This window comes from Periplaneta americana, chromosome 16 (assembly GCF_040183065.1).
Source record: "Periplaneta americana isolate PAMFEO1 chromosome 16, P.americana_PAMFEO1_priV1, whole genome shotgun sequence".
NCBI lineage: Eukaryota > Metazoa > Arthropoda > Insecta > Blattodea > Blattidae > Periplaneta > Periplaneta americana.
Window position 1 is genome coordinate 120,941,765 of NC_091132.1, and position 25,617 is coordinate 120,967,381.

Sequence of the window (25,617 nt, forward strand, 5' to 3'; positions counted from 1 at the left end):
TCGATGAAGAAATTAGGCTTGCACTGTTAACGAATCTACTGTGGGGCAGCCACGCATGTGCAGCTAAGCAGGCCCAAGTATCACATTGAAAGTATGAGTAGAGTTATTTACTTTCCTATTAGTAATACAAATGTGTACTTTTTACAGTGAATTAAAGTTCATAAATTGTTAATAAATGCAAGAGTCGGTTTTTGTTTAATAATAATAATAATAATAATAATAATAACGATAATAATAGTAAATTTGATTACATTATGTAATTATATTAGGAGAGTGACATATTTTTGAGGGGATTAACATTTTGGTGTGCCGTGTTGAGTCTAGGCCTGTCTAGGGTGTGCTGTGAGTAGAAAAAGGTTGCGGAACACTGTTATAACTTATTTGATTTTCCATAAGCATGAAAAGATTTATACACTTCTAAGAAAAATGCATGAGAATAGTTACTTGAATCTAAACTTTTATAGCTTGCCACTATTTCACTACAGAGAACTGCATAACGTAACAATGAAACGTTGATGCTCGCAGTGTTATTTGTTTCTATGTTTACTTTTTCTCCCACTTGATTTGGAGAGTGCTGCAGTTGGAACATTTCAAGCAGTCCTGGTATGGGTCTCAAGGCCAAAAGCCTTGATACTTTTCGCCCATACAGTCTTACCATGTATGAGCCCTTATGGTGCAGTAAACATCAGAAAACCGGCTGTTAGAAGCATCATTAAGTGGCTCTCGAAAATGCTGAGGGGCAAGCACAAAAAAGCCCGAAAAGTTAGAAACTTCAGGGACACACTGAAAACAAGGGAGAAACTTTTCTTCATACATCGTCACAAGAGACAAAATCTTGGTCCACCTTAAGATGAAGAGATAGAGATAGTCGAAATGGCACCACAAGACTTTAAGATACAAGAAGAAAATTGGAAATAGTGCCTTCTGTGAGTGGCAACAGTGTCCTGGGACAACGCTGGAGTGCTGTTTTTGGACTTCATATAAAGAGGCACCACAATGAACTCAGAGCAATGTATGGAAATGTTAAAAAAAGTCGAAAACTCATTCATAGGGTTTGACCCATCAGAAACTTGAACTACGTCCTGCTTTCCCCAACAGTGCAAAACCTCACACCACTTTGCACATAAAGGAAACAATTACAATAATGGGGATGTTCTGTTCTTCCGTTATTCTTCGTATAGTCCAGTTCTGACATCTTATGATTGTCACCTTTGTGACTCCTTGTGGTCATTATGTTGCAAAAATTGTTGTATTCGTGATGACCTCTAGAACCGCAGTAAGGAATTTTACTGGGTTGGAATACAGGATCTTATTCACAGATGATGCAAGCAAATAACTTACTATAATAATACCGGACAGCTAGCAGTTTTGCGTGCAAACGACGCTGGTGCTGCTACCTACCTGCTGGTGTGGAGATACTCGCGAAACAAGCTGTAATCAACTGCAATGTATATTGTTGCTGGGCTAGTTAATAGTTTTAGTAATTAGTACTGTGTTAAAATGTCAGGTGTATGTGTGCTGTTTATAATTGTGACAATTGCAGCATTACAAATTGCTCCAAATCGTACTTTCGATTTCCGACAGTTCATGAAAGGTGCGTCAAAATTCGTTATTAGGCCTAATGCCTTTGTCTCTATGTTGATAGAACAATAAAAATTAGCTTTTTATTTAGGCCTAATAAATGAATAGAAGTTAAAATATATAGGAAATTTTAAGGTTTTAGCAAATTAAGTTTTATTGTTGTCTACATGCCTTTACTAATAATTACTACAAGCATCAGAATACTACCATTTTTATTTTTGCAGTTGTCAGCAATGTGTATATAAAGCATTATTGTAAATTCATTCCTAATGTCATATCTGATTTTGTCTCACTAAAGCAAAGAAAAAATATGTAACAATTAATAATTACGGAAAGTAATATGAAGTATGTAATATTCTCATAATATGCAGCTCTGATATAAGGTAATAATTTTACATTAAATACTATTCAACATTTCTTAAGTGTTTCATATATAATTCCACATTAGTAACTCATGTTTTAAACAATAGTCCGAATCCCGCTATGTTAATATTTGTATATGTGGACGTAATTCTATCCCGCTCCGCTAGATGTCAGGTCCGCGATATTTTGCACTCATGCCAGTGCTACTAGTATACAGCTGTCCGGTATTATTATAGTAAGGTATTTGATGCAAGTACATAGAAAATTGTGACTGTAGAAAAATAATAGGATGGTTATAAAAGATACAGCTGTACTTCATGTAAATACCATAATTTTTTTTAGCATTAATGTTTTTGAGAAAAAAATAGAAGGTATTGCTTTCATACCAACCTATGTACATTTGCTTCATTTAAATCATAAGTTACAGCAAAGAATATTTATCATCCTTGCCTCTCTGTCTGTATGATCTCCTTATAAAATAATAATAAATCATTTTAACCGTATTACATATTTAACATTTTATCATTTTTATTTGTTATATTGTGTTTGCGTTTATTTTTATTCGAATGGAAACTCTTTCTAATTTCAGGGGCTATAATTCAGACATGGATGGAGGCAGTAGCAGGGGCCGAGGTGGCCCAATGAGAGGACGTGGGCGGGGTCGTGGAGGCCCCGGGCGTCATGGTGATGCCAGATTCAATGCCGGTAATACCATCACAGACTATATTAACAGCGTTGAGGGTAAGAAGGGGCAAGGCCCATCAACAAGCCGTGGACGGGGGGGTAATGGTCGAATGGGTAGGGGTAGTGGCGATAGGGGGAGAGGCAGTAAGGGAGGAGGTGGTGGAATGGATAAGGATCGTAAGTGATGGCTCCTGACCCCCTCCCGATACTGGACCGATCCTCCTGATCACAAGGTATCCACTGATCTTTGCTTGAAACTCTAGTTGAAGATGTTGAGACAAAATAACCACTCTCCTAACATCAGAGAATAAGACTTGCATAAAATATCCACGGAAGCATAAAATTTACATGGAATTGTATACTTAAAACTAATGACAAAGGAAAAACGTAAAGTGAGATTGGTTTCAGATCACAGGTGTTTCGGTGTAACAATGAAGGAATTTGTCTTTGCAAAAGAGAATATATTTTCAAACGCTGATCAGTATGCCTTGTGGGTAATATTGACTTCCCTGGCTTATGACTTATGGCTCTTGAAGTAATGGCACTATTTATAGGCAGGATCCAATGAGTTTTGAGATACGTACGACTTTTGAATTAAGTTTGTTGAGATAAAAATTAACTATTAGAAGAGTTTTAACACTTAATTGATTCCTGCCTATTAAAAATTCTTGTCAAATAATTCTTGTCATTGTTATAAGTACAGTATTAGGATGTGACGCAGAGTAGATGGCAAAAAAAAAAACTTCCCTACAACATAATGTTGCTTGCAACATGAGTTAAAGAGACCCTTGCATATCCCAAACACTTGGTGTGGTATATAAATGACACAGATTGCTCTGTTCAGTTTTAATTTCTTCAGAGCTGCGATCACGTTGAAATTTATTGTGAAGAGGGGAAATTGTGTATGACCCTCTTAACCCTCTCCTCCCCACCCCCTTTTTAATACATAGGAACAAGAACAATTTTTCCCATGCTTCTCAAATGATGACATTGGTTTGGTCAATTTGTATAATGTTGTCACAAGAACTTAAAGCATTAAATTATAATTTCTTTAAAGCTTACCAAGGTAACCTTTTTTTTTTTTTATTTTGTGCAGCTCTACCACACAATTTATTCAAAGTGCAGCCGTACATGTTAGTGGTCTTATACTGTCCCATCATGTTTTGTAGGTTTTTGCAGCATACAAAATTTAGTGTTGGAACTGGGTACTAGCCTACATTGGAAATAATTTAATATAAATGAATGCTTTGATTATGTTGTGGGGGGAGGTAAATTGTTTGAAACTTTCTGATGCAGAAATCCAGGTTTAACACTAAATAATATACTGGCTTAACAGAGACTTTTATAGAATGTATGCTTAAATAAAAGCTAATAGCAAGTATTTACTCATTTCATCTTTTATTTTTATTCTCTGTTAAGTTGGTTAAGATAGCATTTGAAATACTCGAATAATAGTATTTATATACTTTAATTGTAATAACTGCTAATTCATGGTGTGCTGAAAAATCTATGAAATGTCATTGCCTCATTATAGAACTTCTGACATGGCTTGTGTAGATTGTGGTTTGACTGTGTTAATGCAATAAAATTTTTAATGCCATTTAATTTCACTTGCAGTACAATTGTGTTCTTTTTTGTTTAACATGCAGGCTATGTTAAATGGACAGTGGAATTTGCTGTTAAAGTTAACAGTGGACTGTATTTCTGTGACTGATTGTTATTGTTTTATTCTTGTTTTGTTCAGTGATTGGGATGTTAGTTTAAACCTGTCTTAAATATAAAACTTGGAAATGAGGTTATAGATAATTTTAATCTTACCTGTAAAGTGTTGTAGTATGCTCCCTTTATTTTCCGTGATGAATCAATCCAATATTTAAAAATGTCCATGTAAAAAATGGATGTACACACTTCATACACGAGAGCAAATAATAAAATTTTTGTGGGAGCTGTTTGCTATATTTGCCCTTTGTCAATTGACGAAGGTTTATTCACATTTGGCGCATGATGATTATGCCAAATATCAATGCTAAAATTTTTGCAATGCTTCATGTTGCAACTCCCATGTTAAAACTTGAAAGTACTCTGAAAGGTACAAAATTTAGGGAAATTTAAAAGCAAAAAAAGATTTCTTGTTTATAATGCTGTTCTTGCTAGGGATTACTCTATCTTACTTCTGTCTGTATGTGTGTTCAGTTTTTGTTGAAAGGTATTAGATTATCAATATGAAAAAGTATTGGCCTATAATATTAGATGACATATGACATCCGGAAGTGTGTAGCATATTTTTGTGGAGGATTTCTAAGCAAAAAAATCATTGGCAACGATTCTTTATATGAGAAATTAAATATTTCTCAAGTATTTTGGAGGTGTTGTGAATTCAGTTTCACCTGTAGAAACATATCCAGACACCTCTTTGAGTTGAAAATAAATTTAAGTAACAGTATCATTTTTATTGTGACTGCTGTTTTTATTTTCCATATTAGAGAAATTTCTTGCATCACAGTTAATAAATTATACTTTATGTATTTTACATAATATAATAACTGAAATATTATGAACAATCTTTTAATATGTAATGACTCCTCTGTTGGTTTCTGGAAGATTAGAAAATGTGCTGCACAATTCCAAATACAGACTTGTAACACTTCATTCTCGATTGTAGGCTTTATAATATTAATAATAATGTTTGTAATATCGACATAAGAAAAAGAAGACAAATGCAGTGTAACTCACAATAGATTGCCATGGATTTGTAAACATTGTGTTCAGTTCTTATTTGATACAGAAAGAGGATGGTTATTTTCATGATACGTTTTGATATGGTAACATTATGTTAAGAAACAAAAATCACATAGTTTTTCCCTCCTCCAACTGTGAATTTGTTTAAAATTCAACTGTTATTCTTTGTAATGTTCAGAAAAGTACTGTTAAAACTTAAGTTAATATTCGTATTACAATATTGTCAAGTTTCCAGTATAAACTCTGTTTGATGACATGAGAGTATGAGGTTTTCTTATTGTTCAGAAATCTTTTCAACTTACAAAGTTTAGATCTGATACAATGACAGATTGTTAATATGTTTTCATGTGTAAAAAGTTGATCTATGTACATTGTTCAGAATACACTGCATTTGACAAGAGGTCGGAGATGAACCTTCACATAATTTTGAAAGGGAAGTGTAATAGAAGACAGGTTGGAAATTATTGTTGCAAAAGATGTGAAGATGTTTACCTTAGTGCTTTTTACTCTCAGGGAATTAACTCGTTGTACATATTAATACCAGAGTACGGCTAAGAGGTGAATAATCATTGAGGTTTTGTTATCATCTGTAGAAACGAATCTGTATGGTTGAGGTATGCATACTGGTGAAGATTTTTTTCCGACCTCTACTATATAATTTTTTGCACTGGCTAAACTTTGCTCCCTAAACTTGAAAGAAACTGAAACCAAGCTGGAAGGGTATAAATTATAGATGGCTTTTTAGTTAGATGATGGAAAGACGAGGATTGTAAGATTGATTGGTTGGTTGATCGTTTGATTGGTCTAGACCAGTCAGTCTATACATAGAGGTAACTAGGAATGTGTACTGAAACCACTTCGTCTTGGTTATAATTGTAATTAATTGTTCAGGACTGGGTGAGAGAAGAAAATGAGGAAACTAAAAAAAGAAAACAGACAAAAAATGTTGCCAGTTTACGGACTTGAGGGCATTTTTTCGTATTATCGTACCTCTTTATTATTTACAGAAATTTTCTAAGAAATAAAATAAAAAATACTGTACAGTGATTAAAAAATCTACAGAGTGTCTTATTAATTTAAATGTTGGCCTCTGTTGCAGAGTTGCAGAATTCAGACTCGAAACTTGTGCTACCCTTTCAGCTGGGGACTAAGTTCTTTCACAAAATTAACAAAACGTGCAAAAGCCAGTAGCATATATATTGAAAGATTTGGATCCAAATTTATATTTTACAGCTTGGAAAAGAAAGGAAACAAGAGCCAAATAATACTAACCTTTTTAATTCCTGCATGGTTTAACTACATCTTTGTTTGCATGGTGTGGTGCCATTAAGCCATGAAAAGTTTTATGAAAACTCGAAGCCTGAAAGGGTATGCCAAAAGTATGTTCGAGTCCAGCTGTCAACTAACATCTTGCAACTTCCTAAAATCCTTTTCCATGCCCTAAATTGTCTTCACATGATCGTAATTGCAACAGGCTTTTGTTCAGTTTATTATTACTGAGATTTTCGTGTCTCTGAAATGCATTGCTTTACATTATAAACAGTGAAGAACATGCTATTTAAAAAAAAAAAATGCCACAGAATTATGGAAATGCCAAAAATTAATTTTGAGCACAGAAATTTTTCAAGCAATTCATTGCACAGTTTTGACAACAGTGGATTTGTTAACATTCCAGTGGCAGTTTAACGTTTCACATTATCTTGTTCTATTATCCAAACAATATGCAATAATTAATTCACTTAATGGTACTACTCTATTAAGTACATGTTGAAGGCAATTTTATAAATAACCGAGAAACTTCAGTATGACAAACCAGTAATGTTCTAGACTCTTCACAGGCCAAGCTGTGTTCTTGGACAAGACCTTCTAGATGCATCCCTTCCATTCCTTGTCAGGCTGTAGAAGACTTCTTCCAAACCATTGCCTTTGGTAACCATGTTAATGTTTTTGCAACTGAAGGTACCACTTAAATGCATTCAGATATCTTACGTAGTTATAATAATTATATAACTTCATGCTTCTGGCATACTTATTAAGGTATTGTATTTCTTGCAATATCTTTCTTTAAATTTTTAGTTTCGAAAAGTATCGAAATTCCTCTTCTAATGGGAATGCAAGGAGGTAGAAAAAATCACAGTCTTATATTTTTATGTGAAAGTACCTTTATTTATGTGTTAAAACAGCCAGAAGGATGTCCAGTAGAAAATTATGTTGTGTATGTTTGAATGGTAGTTATAAAATACATACGCATTGAATGTATTTTGAAATGTAACATACTTAGTACCATAGCACTAGACACATTATTTACCCCACATCCATATTACTTATCTTACATCACAGGTTCCCGTCACCAAACGCCAGACACTGCAGATGAGAGGGTAAGGGATTTACCTCCGAGACAACACCAGTACCAAGCAGGACCACGGCCAAATACACATCCTTCACGTCAGCCACTACGTCGTGATCATCGCAGAGACGAACGCAGGCGTATGACAGATGAGGAAGATACAGTGATGGACAGTCAGGATGTTTCAAGTGTGGATAGAGGTGAGTTATTCTGTGTTAGCAGTCTTGAATACTTCTCATGCAGTGATGGATCTAGGGTCGCTGATATGACGATTGATATAATTGCTGAATACTGTGATCCTTGATGGCCTGGTGATTGTCATGTCTGTTGTTAGATCTGATTTGTGGTTTCAGGCCCAATTAAAGACAGTGCATTTTTTAAAGATGATAAAAAATTCTTAACGTGACTTTCTTTAGAAGGAGGTAAACTTAAAGCCTGTCGCAGATGTATGATATGTGAAAGAACCATATCCCTGAATGGGAATACTTCAGTCAAAATTAACTGACCGTTTCGACACCACACAAAAATGTGATTGTTCTGCTCCTCATTCCCCATTTATCATTTTGTCATCTGGGCAGGGACGGCTCATCCATAAGAGCTGCGGAGCTGCAGCACTCCCTGCTTTGACAGGAAAATAAAAATAATATTTATTTTAATTTCTAGAAGAATTGTTACAGCGTTTATTGGTAAATTGCTTTATATTTCATCTGGCCGGGAATATGTACTATTATCTTATGCATAACCTCTCTTCGCGTCGACTGTATTGGAATTGACACTGCATTCAAAGTCGTCCTGGGATCTGCAGGGTGGGACAGCTCATAGAGAGTATATCTTGCATGGTCAGGGGGTAGAGAGGTGAAGGGAAGCAGAGGGAAACTGCCACTGTTTAAAACCCATATTTCGCTACAGTGGCTTGTAGAGCCAGGCGACAAGGGAAGATCTTTCCTCCACTCCCACATCGCTATTGTAATGCTACGTCAAATGGATTCTCTATTCCCTTGAAACTTAATGACAAAATTTTTATTTTCTCTTCACATAGTTACTGTTGTAGAATCTTATCGAGTTAATATAACGAAATTAATATTCTCTTTTGCCTTAACTGAAAATGATTGCACGAGTAGAATCCTTTTAATATACGAAAGAGACTTCTTTTCCACTTTTAGAACATTGCTTTGGTGTGACGTCTTAGTACCGTAAATTAACCAGTGCAAATGTGCAAGCATGAGTATGTGTGAATTACAGAATATTAATTTTATTTTTCTCAACTGTCCCTTGCGGAGAAGATTGATGTAATGAAGTGAAATTAAATGGTCGTTTGTTACCCGACTTAAATCTTACTCAAGCTTCATCCAGCCGAAATAGCGCATATACAGTATGTAAGGAAGTATAACAATGAAATTTACGCTAAGCATTTGTGGTTACGTGGATGTGAACAAAAAAAATTCTGTATTTTGTTTTCCTTGCCTCCTCTTTGGTGGTGATACTGCATAGACAGATGGTCACTGGTGTGACAGATTTAGGACATTTGCCCCTAAAAATAAAAAAGCAGGAATCTTCGCTGTCTCACCTGAAAAATGTTGTTTCATTGGCAATGTTAGGCAAAACTAACATTGCTGCGCAACTAAGTGAAACGAACAGAACAAACATTCTCAAACATAATCAAGAAATGAGAAAAAATCATGAAATTATTTTTAAAATACTGATTTTGTGGCCAATATGAACTTCCCCTTAGGGGACATGATGAAAAAACTATTCGAAGAACCCTGGTGTATTTCGTGGGTTGCTACAGTTCGTTAGTAATCTAAACGAGCCTCTCAAAAATCATTTGGAACATGCCACTGTTTAAAGGTAGTTCTAAAACAATTCAGAATGAACTGGTAGATTGCTAACTAAGTCAAGAAGTTTTGATTTTTCGATATGTAGTGCATTTATTTTTGTCCTATACTTATTAGTAATGATATCAAGCAGTGAAATTTGTATGTACCAAAATCTACTGCAGCTCCCCCAATCCACAAGTTCACAAGCCGCCACTGCATCTGGGTAATAAATTCTACCTTACACCTTCCTCCCAGAACTAGAATTCAGCACTCCCAGACTGAAGAATCCAGGAAGGTGTTGGTTGACATATTGAGGGTTGTAGAAACCAATCTGTTGTTACTACTACCACCACCAGCACCACTACCATCGCCATCACTACTATTGCTACTTTTAAATTTAAAAAGCAGAAGTTATTCATCATTTGGATGTTTAGATGATTTTCAAAATTGATGAAGAGAAATGTATCCAGAAAAAGCATTTGTAACATTTCCAAATAATGTACAGTAATTTCCCTAAAGAAACTTGTAAGAAAACATGAAAATCTCAGGATCCTCGATGGTTGAACTCTGAATCTGAATTTAAAACCAGCATGTTTCCCCACATGTTCATTGAGGAAGAATTTGTTTTGTTGCAAACTGTCCATCTTGAATGTTCTCCTATTTTAAATTATTAAGATACATAGTGAGCATCTTTGAAACAATTCACATGTAATATGCCTCCCTAAATCTAACACTGCAAAACGAAAAGTATTGTTACAGATGATAGCATGCCTTATCCAGAAAACATGGTGAGTGACCTGACTTCATTAAATCTACAAGTGAATGTTGGATATACAGTTCAGATACAAATGTAGTTCTCAAATTAAATATTCTTATCACGTATTTAATGTTAGGAAAATCCATTGGCTTTAAATGGTGACAGTCTGAATGCATTGAAATTTTCTCTCAAAATGGTATATTTAATGTATAATATATATATATATATATATATATATATATATATATATATATATACACACATATTCAAGACTAAAATGGATACTTTAAATAACAAAGGTGGTGAATGCTAAAATTAAAAGTTATTACACTAGACTGCTGCTATATCCCAGGCTTTATCATCTACAGCCTCTGCAAGTCATTCAAAATTATGCCACAAAATTTTAGGGATATGAACTCAGAAGATATTTTGTAAAAAAAGAGTTACCTCATGATGGTGTGCATTATTACTCTGTTATAAGTAATCATTATCAACATCCCTAACTTTAGTTAAATTTTCTTACCTGTATCATGCAATGTCTATATAATAAACAGTTTATCTAATGTAATGTATCTCAGGTTCATTAGTTTAGCACATTTGTTGTTTAAAGTATCCAAAAATCAAAATGTGTCTTTTGTATTTCCAACAGTGTGCTTATTTATTACCGAAGATTCTTTCATATTGCATTTTCATACCTGTTCCTAATTATTAGATATAAAATTTCCTACACATTTTTCATTTTGTCTATTTGCTACATTAATTGCAGGTATTTGCTTCTATCATTTTTATACCTATTCCTAATCATTAGATATAAAATTTCCCACACTTTTTTCATTTTATCTGTTTGCTACATTAATTACAGGTATTTGTTTTCGTCAAAGTTTCCTTGTCTAACCTTTCTCAGTAAAGTTTCAAAATATTTTTTTTATTGTGTGCATTGCAGGAAATCATAAATGTATAACAATTTTATTTTAAATTTCACCAATTCAGCATGTAAAAGACATTCTCTAAGAGTGATAAATAATTCTTAATTAGTTTTAAAAAATTTATGCAGCAATTATAGGCATTCTGGACATTGAATGTATAGGCACTAAAATTGTACAGACTATATTTACAATACACTTACTGTCAAAAACATATGAAGACCTTCACAGTTTCGTAGCATCTTTTATATTCTCATTTCCATAACTACATTTATAACTACACTGTAAACTTAATGTATTTTCATAATTTTTATTCTCAAATGTATGCTGTTTGTTGAACAGAATTGCTTTGAAAGTTTACTAAGGTGATTGACGTGTATTTAAATAAACCTGTTCTTCTTATTCCTCAGTTTTTTTATTGGCATCATGTTGAACATTTACCAGCAAAGAACCTACATGGTTTATCAAGCTTAATAATATTCTTGCGATATTGAGATCTTTAAGAAATTACACATTTTGCCCCAATTTTGAGTAAACAAACTACAGACATGGACAGTTTATCAACAGTAATCTCACTAGAGGTTTTGATTTATCTAGACAAAATCAAAACTCGAGTGGGATTTAATTGACTATTACATGATTAGAAGAAAGTATATAAAGATTAGAAGTAACGAAGTAGTCCAGTACAATAAAATATTAATTGACTTACGAAAATACAAAACTGTCTTCAAATTTGTACCATCTCAACATTATAAGTATTACGCTAGTAGATGGCAGTAGTGTGTTATTATTAACTGTTTTCTTGGTATCAGTTGTGCCAACTATGGAATCTTCATTGAACTCTGTGGAAGGTTACTGGTCAAGAAGGCTTTGTTGATTCAGTTTCATTTTTATTAAAACAGTTGCATTCCACTTCATTTATCCTGATCCCAGTAATCAACGTCACTTGACAGATGATTTTCAATAAATCTTAGTATTAAACAATCTCTGAACTTGAAATCCAGACGTTTGAGATGGGCAGGGCATGTAGCACGTATGGGCGAATCCAGAAATGCATATAGAGTGTTAGTTGGGAGACCGGAGGGAAAAAGACCTTTAGGGAGGCCGAGACGTAGATGGGAGGATAATATTAAAATGGATTTGAGGGAGGTGGGGTATGATGATAGAGACTGGCTTAATCTTGCACAGAATAGGGACCGATGGCGGGCTTATGTGAGGGCGGCAATGAACCTTCGGGTTCCTTAAAAGCCATTTGTAAGTAAGTAAGTATTAAACAATCTCTGATACGTGACTATTCATAATATCATATAGCAGAAGCTATAACATAAACTAAATAATATAAACGAGTGTTAGAAAAGTTTTAATTAGGGATGATGAAATAAAGAAGAAATGTTTTAATCAACGATGATGAAATAAAAAATAAACATAAATAATTTTAAAAGAAACAATTATTGAAAGTACAATTTTCAAATTTGAATGTTTTAGTGGTTGGTGGTTCAGTTGATGTTATATTGGACGTGTGCGTAAAAGAAGTGAACTTGTTGATGTACATGGTGTATCCCTCAACTTATTCAGGATTTCCGAATGGTGCTCTTCATTTATTTGTAAATAGGGTTTCAGGGAAGATGCATAGCTATGACCAGTGATCTTTATTAATTCTTGTTCTTGAATGCCAATGTGAGTCATATTTGAAAGTGCTGTGCATCGACTGGAGTGGTTTGTAATTTTCTGTTTTTTGACGTCCAGACCAGTGCAGTTTGAAATGTTGGCAAACAAAGAAACAAATGCTAGGGTAATGATAAAAATAAACAAATGCTAGGGACGCGATAAAATTAAACAAATGCTAGGGACGCGATAAAATTGTGCGATAAGCAGCCATGATTGGTTGAAAGACGTCCTTTCGTACCGTTTTATTGGTCAAAAGTAGTGTGACGTAGTAAAAGTGTAATAGTCAGCAAAACTGAATATCTTTATTATATACTTTATTTTTACAAAACTTGGCATTTGTGTACAACATAAGTTGACATATTTGCTTATTTCCACCATTTTGGTGTTTGGTATTATCCTCTGTGACAGTTAGTGTTAGTTCTTGCATGTATGCTTTGAATTAATGTTTCACCTAAATTAATATTTCTTCATTCTTCCTAAAAATAAAAATGTTTGTTTTACGAATTCTGCCTTATTTATAGGCTTTCTCTTCTTAACTTGTTTCTTTCACACTTACCACAAGGACTCAATCGAATTCATGTCCAGATTATTTTATTTCTTGGCCAGTTAACTATAGAAATAGGTATCGGACTCATCAAATTCATGTCCAGGCTATTTTATTTCTTGGCCAATTAAGTATAGAAATAGGCATCATTAGGTTTAAACTCGTCACACGTTTCGACCAGTAGCAATATGTTCTCCTAAACCTCTTCTCACATATTGAAGCCTTTATTCCTATGTATAAATGTATTCATCAGTGAATACAATCTGATTGTGTACCAAATTTTTTATTGATCACACGTCATTCAGAAGTATGATTTCACCTTCTTCCACTGTTGTACAGGTCATTCATTACATAATTTGGTCCATTCAAGCAACTTCTTCGACATAGCTTTAGTGACTTCGTTTTGTGTATTCATGGTTTTAAACCTCCTTTAAGTAGTCTTCATGTTCCAGTTCTAGGTAAAACTTCTGTACTGTGTGTCTGGGAGATGCATTGCAACTGCACTGGAGTTATGTCGAGTTTCACTTGCTTTATATAGTTAAAAATAGTGGAAAACTTTGTGGTACCCTATTTTCACCATCCTCAAGGTCTTGCAGTTACCATCTCGCCATTGGTTCAAAGGTTTGCAGCCTCAGACTCATTTGACAATAATGTATTTAAAGAGCAATAAAAACCTTAGTGACTTCCTCTGGGAGGGAAACAAAGCTACTAAGAGCCCCATGTCATAGATTATGTTGTTGTTTTCTAATGCCAGGCGTTTGACAGTAAAGTCATTTGACCTCTTGCACTCCAATATTTTTTAAAGATATTATCATGTTCAGCCACTGAAGCACAGGTTTTGAGGTGTTCCGAATCCATTTCTTGGTTTGAGTTGCACAATGGACAATTGGGGGACTGATATATTCCAATTCTATGCAGGTGTTTGGCCAAACAGTCATGGCCTGTTGCCAATCTAAATGCAGCTACAGATGATTTGCGTGGTAAATTGGGAATTAACTTTGGATTATGACACAGAGAGTTCCATTTTTTTCCTTGAGATTGTGTTATCAAATTTTGTTTGTTGAAGTCTAAGTATGTAGATTTAATAAATCTTTTCACAGAGTAATACATAGATTTAGTAACAGGTCTGTAAGTAGCAGTGCTGCCCTTCTTTGCTAAAGTATACGCATTCTCGTTTCCCAGGATTCCACAATGGGATGGTATCCATTGGAATACAGTTATATTGAGTGTTATTAATTGAGAGAGCATTTTAGTTATTTCTGCTGTTTGAGATGAAGGTGTGTGTCTGGAGACTATTGATAGAATGGCTGCTTTGGAATCTGACAGTATAACTGCATTCTTAAATTTATTGATGTGGCATAGAAGATTCCTGAGACTTTCACTTATTGCAATGATTTCTCCATCAAAACTTGTTCCATATCCAAGAGATCTATAAAATGAGAAGAGACAGCACGTAACACCTGCACCGCGCCTTGTTCCCTGGAGATCAAGGATCCGTCAGTGTATAAATGAAGCCACTTGTGTGGAGGGTATCTAATATTAATTGTCTCTAAAGACAATTGTTTCAGTATTTCAGTGTTTACTTCTGATTTCAGTATTTCTTCTGTTAAATTTAGATTATACTCTATATGTAATAGAGTTAAAGGGTTTGGTTTAATTTGTAAGTTTTCTTTTAAATTCGGATATTGATTTTCTGTTTTAATTCTTGAACCATGGATATGAACTTTTTTGAGTTTTTAATCTACAGAGAGGACTGTATGAATGCCAATTGTTTCCTGGTAATCTGATGAGTTTTTCATATTGGATCAGTGCTTTTTCTTCTATTGTCATTTTAATGCTGTTAATATTAGTGAGGAATCTCATAGAATCTATTGGAGTTGTTTTGATTCCACCAGTAATGAGCCTGAGAGCTTGGTTTTGAACATATTCTATTTCGTTTATGAAAGGTGAAGTAATTAAAATTTCTAGAGCATCTCCATTTCTTTCCTGCTAGTCTTTTCAGAAGGGAGAAACTTTTACGACATAGATTATGGCATATAAAAGAACCTTGTCCTTGATAGATCAGGACAGAATTCACCAGTCATTTCTTGACCACATTGAATTTCTATGCTGAATAACCTTTGCAGTTCAAAGCGTTGTTGGGGATGTATCTTTTTCCGAATCCATCATTCAAATTTGTTTGTTTCTGAACAAGTTCTGTTTAAACTACGGGTGTAAAACTCGCATCTATCATTCCTCGTTTTATCATTTCCTGCATTCTATTGGCCAGAATTTGTAATCTTGAAGAATGTAAAGCCCAGATTGATCATTTTAAGAAAGAACAACAAGCATACAGAAGTTTGTAGCAGTTGATGTTTCCAGAGTGTCCCATAGCAAGTTGCAAGTTCTGTGGTTATTACCGTGCTTTTGCACAGACCTTCACAGTTTGCCTGTCAAGACAGTGTGAATAGGTCCATGTTTACAAGCAGTATACTATTGTGAAACATTCCAGTCCACACTTTCAGTGAGTTGTATATGCAGTCTATCACACATTCTTGATTCTCGGCAAGTCTTCATATTTTTTAACTAGGCAATTTGTAATTCGATTTTCTCAAATATGGTATTTTCCAATAAAAAGAGTTGGGTTTAGAACGACTTCATATCATAAAAGAGGCGGAGAAAAATCCAAAAGAGAAGAAGATTGATATAGCTAAGTGCGTAGGCCTACCATCTTCTACCCTAAATTTCATTTTTTTTTTTAGTTATTTAACGATGCTGTATCAACTGCTAGGTTATTTAGTGTCTATGAGATTGGTGATAGCGAGATGACATTTAACAAGATGAGGCCGAGGATTCGCCATAGATTACCTTGCATTCACAATACGGTTGAGGAAAACCTCGGAAAAAACCCAACCAGGTAATCAGCCCAAGCAGGGATTGAACCATCCAAACACAACTTCAGACCGACAGGCAAAGATCCTTAACTGACTGAGCTACGCCGGTGGCTTACCTTAAATTTCATAATTGAAAAGGAAATGAAAATGAGAGAATATTCTCATAAGTGTGGGACATCAGCCGAAAAGAGGACGACAAGCAAGGAGTCAACTTACAGCGACCTCAAAATGTCCCCTTTCCCTTGTATCAGTAGGTCCGAGCTTCAGGCATTCTCTTTGATGTGAGCATTCTGAAGGAGAAATCTCTCAAAATAGTTGAAATAATGGGGATTGTTGAGAACTTCTCTACTTTGAATAGATGAATATCCCCCTTTTCAACCAATGTCATGGCTTGGTGTTTAACACTTTGCGCCCTGCCATAATAATATAACCATGCGTTTAAATTCTCCAAGATGGCAGACATGATACTATTACCATTACAAGTTTAAAAATGTACTACGCTAAAACCGCTTGAGTTTTCAACATGAATGTTGCACTGTATTGTAGGCCTGTCTTTCTAATTTCACTTTTATATAGCAAAGACATCAATTTAATTAGACTTTAAGTTATGCCCTCTGGAACAATGTATTGCAGCTTCTTCAACCTCAGCAACTTAATCAAAGCTCGCGTGCAAAGTTCAAACATTACCTATGAGAGAACCATATGTGGTATCATTGTGAATCTTGTGCCATATTATAGCTTTATTCATATTGTGACTTTTTTTAACACAACCGACAATAGTCGTTATTACTCACAACACAGCAACATTGTCAATTCACGACATGCAGAATCAAGTAGAACAACAATGTCATTCTAATTACAATTAATGTCCACAATGCACTGTGTAGAATGAATCTTTCAGTTCTCAGCTCACAGTTCACTTGTCTTGGCTAGTTCTTCTAGCTCACTGTGTAAGTTCACTGCACATCGAACTCAGGTCTCCCGAACTGTGTTGCACTCGCCTGGTGGACACACTGTTACAGTTACGGACTCACTCACTGCGGTTTACTGCACGTCGAACCTAGGTCTCCTAGCTGCGGTTCACTGCACGTCGAACCCAGGTCTCCCAGCTTTCAATTCACTGCACGTCGAACCCAGATCTCCCAGCTGTAGTTCACTGCTGCTGCTTTCGAAGGCTGGTTTCCTTGCTCACTCGCTTGCTCGAAGACTGACTGACTTTCGAAGACAGAATCACTCCGTTATTTATACACCACACACAACTAGAATGTTCTGTGTCGCGCGGCTTCTGGACGTTCGAGAACAATCTGCTTTTTTGCCCTCTTCGCTCCTTGCTGTCATCTGGAGTTCCTCCTTCTCCACGCCTTGCAGTCGCTAGATGCGCACGCACACTTTCTGAGGCGCCATTCTTCACAATATAGTATTAGTTTTATAAAGCAGAGGCTCTAACATATGGCATTTACATGCTGCGCCATCTGGAGTTCTCTGGTAGCTTGACATAAAGAGAAACATTTTTTGAAGTAAAGAATCTGCAAAGTCACGATATAAACTAAAAATAAATGGTTTCATTTAATATTGATTCAATATTGAAGGTCTTCATGTAATTTGTTATGGGAGATATAAATGCAAGCAAAAATTTTAATTTGTTGCAACAGGTATTTCCTCCTAAAGGATGTAACGTCACTTGCCTAACCTGCTGCAAGCTTATTATGCTCATTTTAAGCCTGCATATATTTTGTATATTTCTAAGCTTTCCAGTAGATTGAACATTTGCTGGATATGCATTTATAACAACTTGTCTATAGTAGCAATGCAGACATCATAAGTATACTAATTTTAATTTTACATTGTTTCATATACAGTATTTCACTTGTGTGAGTATTTGTAGAAAAGTATACCTTTACTTTCTCATTGTACAGAATATAGAGGAAAAGTACAGTGGTGCTGAAAAAAGAATTGATTTTCATAGATAGTGTGTGTTTGTTCACTCACATATCCAGCCATCTTTGCATAATTTTCTCTAATGTACAGTAAGTTACATATTATTGTTCCATAATCAGTATACATGAGGAATCTGCAATATTTGGAAAGTGATAGTATTGATGATTTTAAGCAAATAAGGTCATTTGAATATAGGTCATATTCCAAAGAGTTATCAAGATAGCAGTGTGCAGTTGTTGATAGTTTTGTGGCTGGATGTGAAATGGTAATTACTTGCTCATAGGTCATGTGAACACAGGTACCACTATACAGTGATGTGCAGTTGTTAGTAGTTTTTTGGCTGCATATCAAATGGTAGTTACTTGCTCACAGATCATGTGAACACAGGTACTATTTCTGATAGTTATCAAGATACAACAGTGTGCAGATGTTAGTAGTTTTGTTGTAGCTAGATGTCAGATGGTAGTACTTGCTCACAGGTCATGTGAACACAGGTACTATTTCCGATAGTTACCAAGATACAACAGTGTGCAGATGTTAGTAGTTTTGTTGTAGCTAGATGTCAAATGGTAGTACTTGCTCACAAGTCAAGTGAACACAGGTACTATTTCTGATAGTCACCAGGATACAACAGTGTGCAGATGTTAGTAGTTTTGTTGTAGCTAGATGTCAAATGATAGTACTTGTCACAAGTCAAGTGAACATAGGTACTATTTCTAACAGTTACCGAGATACAACAGTGTGCAGATGTTAGTAGTTTTGTTGTAGCTAGATGTCAGATGGTAGTACTTACTCACAAGTCATGTGAACACAGGTACTATTTCTGATAGTTACCAAGATACAGCAGTGTGAGATGTTAGTAGTTTTGTTGTAGCTAGATGTCAGATGGTAGTACTTGCTCACAGGTCATGTGAACACAGGTACTATTTCTGACAATTACCGAGATACAGCAGTGTGCAGATGTTAATAGTTTTGTTGTAGCTAGATGTCAGATGGTAGTACTTGCTCACAGGTCATGTGAACACAGGTACTATTTCTGATAGTTACCAAGATACAACAGTGTGCAGATGTTAGTAGTTTTGTTGTAGCTAGATGTCAAATGCTAGTACTTGCTCACAAGTTGTGTGAACACAGGTACTATTTCTGATAGTTATCGAGATACAGGAGTGTGCAGATGTTAGTAGTTTTGTTGTAGCTAGATGTCAAATGGTAGTACTTGCTCACAAGTCGTGTGAACACAGGTACTATTTCTGATAGTTACCGAGATACAACAGTGTGCAGATGTTAGTAGTTTTGTTGTAGCTAGATGTCAAATGGTAGTACTTGCTCACAAGTCATGTGAACACAGGTACTATTTCTGATAGTTACCGAGATACAGGAGTGTGCAGATGTTAGTAGTTTTGTTGTAGCTACATGTCAAATGGTAATACTTGCTCACTGGTCATGTGAACATAAATGCTATTTCTAACAGTTGAGATATAGCTATATGCAGTTGTTCGTGGTTTTGTGACTGGTAGTACTTGCTAATTGGTCATGTGAATGTAAGTATTGTTTGTAACATGTTTTTTTTTTTTTTTTCAATGATTAATATAGGAATGGCGCACACTCATCTAGCATAATTCCAAAAATGCTGTACAGCATGCTTAAGCAAGTTTAAACATAATTGAGCATAAAGCAAAAATACTGTCTATCATAATACAGCAAGTTTGCATAGAGCTGGGACTGCTCGTAGCACAAACACTGACCATTGTTTGAAGGCAAAACATTTGGTTGTGTGCATGTGCTTTTAATATGCAAGTGTCTCTGTGACATGATTTGCAGTGGTGCAAGATTATTACAGCAGGTAACCTAGCAGTGTCTTTAGTGAGTTGCGAAGAAACTTTTGTGTGAGATCGTGCGTATTTGCTTGTTTTCCACACAGAACCAATACGCGGTAAGTGTGAAATACCACATTCAGTATTCCCAACGTAACACACATAACAATTTCCCTCTTCTTACCGCTTAAGCGCGACATTCATTTTACTGCTTTAGGCTTTTAACATATTATTTTTAGAGACGTTTAACATAGTAATAATTATAAATTGGAAACTTACCACTGCAATTTCACCTAAATTGCAATGTTAATTATTGTTTTTAAATATTTGCAAAAATTAAGTAAAGTCTACTACTCCACGAAACATATTGCATTCCTGATACAAGTAACATTAAGGAAGCCGTGAAAAAATCAACAAGATTCCAGATGCCGATGTTATTACTGCAATATGTTATATAAATAATATTGTTAAAATATTAAAATGAAAAATAAATCATTACATAACCTTACCGTTTGTTTTAAGTTCGCATTTATAGACTGGGGGAAAAAAAAGACAGACGTATATCACGGCCTGCTGGAGTACAGTAAACACAAAAAACATTTTATAGCAACAATGTTGAAGAAAGATATTTTGGTTTTCCGAAGTTGCCGTCATTAAACAGAAACCAATATGGAGATTTCATTGCAACTAATTAGAAATTCGTCTTTCAGATATGTAATAAACGATCTTCGCACAAAATAATGTACGATACACGAGCGGTATGTTTGTTTTCATGTTCTCGGAAATTAAAAAAGCTCAACTACGTTTTGCTTTTTCAATCTTTTCCTCGACCATGAAAACGTCAACATACTGCTCTTGTAACGTATATTACTATTGTGAATATGGAAACAGACACTGAAAAATTAATTGTCCTTTGTGGAAAGTGGATGATAAGGGCTATCTTCTGTCTGTTAACAAATAAACACCCTTCAAGAGTTCCAAGCAAGCAATCTTTGAAAGCATTTTATTTTACCCATTGACCACCACCTGGAGTTTTTATATGGACTTCATGTTCAATGTACTTAGTTTTGTTTGGAAAAATTTACTGTCATTAGTTTCAAAATTATTATTATTATTATTATTATTATCATCATCATCATCATCATCACCATCATCATCACCACCACCACCACCACCACCACCACCACCACCACCACATATTTAGATTCAAATTTAAATTTTCAAAGTCAAGTGACCTACATATATAAGAAAACTTTTTCCATAATTCATTCCCTCAGACACTTAACTAATGTTTTACCTCTCAGCCTTAAAAAGAACCTGATCCAAACTTTAGTGATGCCCCACTTCGATTATTGCAATTCTCTATTCACGGATCTAAATACTGATCTTGCCCATAGATTACAGCGTGTTCACAATATCTGCGTTCGTTTCGTTTGTAATATTAGAAAATTCGATCATGTAACACCATCACTAGAATTGTTGTCTTGGAGTCCACTTAAAGAAAGAAGATTCTTCAACTCTCTCTTATTACTATTTAAAATTATCCACACCTCCACACCCTCTTACCTAGCATCTCGTTTTGTTTACCTTTCACTACCTCGAACCCGGAACATCCTTCTACTCATCATCTTTCAGCATATCTATTCCACGCCTCTGGAATTCTCTCCCTGACCATGTCAGAGACTGTCAGACAATATCAAAATTCAAATTTAAATTAAAAAATCACATTCTAGTTCATGGAATTGCTTGTTGAACACCTGTCAGGTTGTGCAACTTCGGCTTAACCCATGACATATAGTAAATATTGTAACTATGCTGTTGTAAAATTGACAATTAATATGTAATGCATTTATTATTATTATTATTATTATTATTATTATTAGTTATCAGTATCATCATTGCTATCTCTGTTTTTCTTTTCTTTCTTTTTTGGTATAGCTCGATGAGAGCTCTATAGTGTTCTTTTGACCCTGTTGACCCTCTATAGGGCTTTAATTTAATTTGTACTATTTTCATCAGCGTCTGTATTTCTTTTTTGTATTTATATGAGCTATCTGGTAGAATGGAAGAGAAGGCCTTATGGCCTTAATCCTGTCAGATTAAATAAATAAATTATTATTACTATTATTATTATTATTATTATTATTATTATTATAACACTATTTATAGCATGTGTTCATTAATTATTACACACTTTTCACTACAAAACTTAAAGTAACATCCCTGGTGTTGTTGGCATACTTTAACGAATCCTAGAGTCACATTTTCTTATTTTGTCATTAATCAAATGTATTTATAGACATTTTTGTAAAATTACGGAAATTGTTATCCTCACTCCAAAGTTCATTAATAAAGTTCTCCAAAGTGTTTTCTTTACTTCCTTTTTCATTTATTGGATGCATCCATAAAAGTTTGTCTGGGTCTTCTGCACAAGCAATTTCCATCCAGTGTCATAACACAACTGCATCATCCTCCACTGCCTTTGCAAGACTGATTTCTGCTTCTGCTTCTTGTCTCTCATGATTTCAGTGTTATCAGAAAAAGCAAAAATGTGTTTGTTTCTAGCAGAAAGTTAAAATATGAAACAAAGTGCTTTTTGGTAAAACAAAGTTGTTTTCGTTTTCAGCAAAAGACATTTCTGCTTAAAGCAGTTTTGCTATAATAAGTATGCACCCAGCCTTAGCAATGTGATGTTACATTTACATATAACATGATGGAGCACCATCTCATTATACAAGAAGGGTTACCTAGCAGCATCTGAATCGCACATTTCCTTAAGTCCAGTTTATGTCGGTATAGGATTTTTAGAAAGACAAGGAAATACTTTCCCTCTCACTTGCACACATCATTGCCATAACATCTCGGCAAATATCTTAGGAAAGAGTTTATATCATGTACACACTCCTGAATTCAGAATCTATTTCATCTCAAAAACTAAAGTAACTCACAATGTGAAGAACACTACCACTAATGACCACCAATTGACTGACTGAAGCGGTGTGTTGGCTAGGAAGAAAGTATGACATCCATGTTTAGTTCTTCTGGAAAATCCTCAGCTTTAATGAGGGTCCTTTTTCTTTTAATTGGTTTATTTTATGACACTTTGTCAACTGCAATAGTTATCTAGCATTTGAGTGAGATGAAGGTGATAATGCCAGCGAAATGAGTCCAGGGTGCAGCACCGAAAATTACCGAGAATTTGCTCTTAATGGGTTGAGGGAAAACCCCGGAAAAATCCTGAGCCAGGTAACTTATCCCAAGCAGGATTTGAACCCAGGCCAACTGAATTATATTTCAATAGAAGTGGAAGCAATTCGTTGGTGAAACAACTTTCTCCTTCTAACCATGTATCCCTCTGCAGGCAAGTAGATAAAGTTCTTGAACATATTCAAGTAATAGAACTTAATATAGGGTTAAGATTTGAGAGTGCACAAAAAGTCTTTTTAGGCTTGGTGTACAACACCTACTAAAATCAAATCAAAAACCGTCTGTGCCAACATAAACCAAAACAAGTATAACTGGTGGATTTGTTGTGGCAGTCTCATACCCTGGCCATCACTGTCGCCAGAGCTCACACCCTTACTTACTGCATTAGAGTGAATACACGTGATGAACTGACAATTCGCATAACAGATGCTGTTACCCAAATCAAGGAATGTCAGGATGGCCTCCACTGAGCAACCTGTCATGTTCTGACACACATTCAGAAGTGCTTTCATGTGGATGGTGGCATTTTCGAAAATCAGTTGTAAGATATATTACATGCCCCTCTGTATCACTTCTACAGTGAAACTGTCTGAGATATTCAGTTCAGTCTTCATTTTATTTCATTTATATCCTTCCTTACACATAGTGCCCATTTTATGTTATAACCAGAATATCTCAATAACCATTAGGAATAGGAAATATGTTCATATTGGAAACATCAGTACTATCACTTTCTGGAATATTGCAGATACATCCTAAATTACTGGGTATATCAGTTATTTCATATGTTTATACAAAAAACACTATTTTCATTAGGTGAAAAAAATAGCTGAAACTAGTAATTTAATTTTGATACAATTCAATGATTTTAATTTTCTTCAATCTGTTTATACCATTTTTCCAGAAATGTCTTAATTAAAAAATACTATTTAAACAAATCAGAAGTTCGAAGTCCTATACAGTGACTTCCTGCAAGACTTACACACTTCTATAATCTAATCCATGGCAGGGTTTACCTGTGCTTCTCATCTTGTTTGTTACAATATAGTTTAATTAGTTTCTGAGAAAACTGCAAAATGAGAAAATGTGTATATTTACAGGGTGCTGTTCATTTAAGTAGGAAAGAGAGAGAATACCAATACTTCGCAATATGAATTATGTAGACATACCTGCCTTAGTATCCCATTTGTCATCCTATGTGTGTGCATTATTTTCTAGTTCAAGAGAATACCAATACTTCGCAAATATGAATTGTGTAGACATACCTGCCCTAGTATCCCATTTGTCATCCCATGAGTGTCCAGTATTTTCTAGTTCTAACTTGTCATTGAGATAGTACCTACTTCATTGCTAATGTAAGTGATAATGTTAATTGTGACATTTTTGTTACTTCCTATTCATCATTATGCTACTTAAATATATAGGGTGAGCAATAACTATGGAATATTGTTAATAACTTCTTAAAGTCTAGTTTTACAAAAAAAAGTTTATACAAAAGCTGTTGAAGATAAACCATACAATATGATACCAGTGTCCCAAAAAAGTTATTTAGGTATAGAGAATGTGACAATAAACTTTATTTTTTAATGGCACTCTATATTAAAATTTACATATTCTGAATCTCCATTAAATTGTACTTATGAATAACATGTAGAAATTAAACCCATTCACCCATTTAATGTGGTTTCAGTGGTTTTTCTTGGCAAGAAGCATATAGAAATGCTAATATAGGTGCTAATATTGTTAAAAAATGGCTTAATTCCAACTTCCTTTCTTTAAATATATCTAAATCAACTTTAGTTCCTTTTTCGTTAACAGCTGCCAGTGTTCAAAATTTAAAATTTAGTGATGAATATAGACTAATAATACACAGTGAAAATTGTTTAGATCCCAAAAGTTGTAAATGTCCACCATTGCAAGAAGCCACGTATGTGAAATATATGGGTATCATTATTGATCAGAATTTAAAATGGCCTCATCACATTACTTATCTTTGTAAGAGGCTTCGTAAAACAATTTATAAATTCATTAATCTTCGATGCTACTTACCCATTAGAGTTCTACGAAATGTTTATTTGGCTATTATTCAGTCTATCATTCAATATGGTATAAATTGTTTGGGGTGGCAGTACAAAAATTAATCTTAGTCCGTTAAATTTACTACAAAAACGAATAATTAAAATTTGTTTGAAGAAATGTTTCGATTATCCAACTAAATTAATTTATTCTGAATTTAATGTATTTAATATTGAACAAATTTATAAGTATATGCTGTTAAAATTTTATCATAAAAATCGTAATAAGTTTATATTACAGACACATAATTATGACACAAGACGAAATATTAATTCAACATTAGTAG

General features: G+C 34.5%; 1 protein-coding gene across 9 annotated transcripts in view; it reads left to right on the top strand.

The window, feature by feature from the left end:
• Fmr1 (synaptic functional regulator FMR1) overlaps positions 1–25,617 on the top strand; it is a 97,782-nt gene that overhangs the window by 63,526 nt on the left and 8,639 nt on the right. For 5 of the 9 annotated variants that reach the window (XM_069812948.1, XM_069812953.1, XM_069812950.1 and 2 more), the window contains 2 exons: positions 2,534–2,685; positions 7,708–7,914. In XM_069812948.1, coding sequence (XP_069669049.1) covers positions 2,534–2,685; positions 7,708–7,914 — 359 coding nt within the window. Of the gene's footprint in view, positions 1–2,533; positions 2,686–7,205; positions 7,253–7,707; positions 7,915–25,617 lie in introns of those variants that run through there. The other 4 variants (XM_069812949.1, XM_069812956.1, XM_069812954.1 and 1 more) reach the window with 2 other exon arrangements.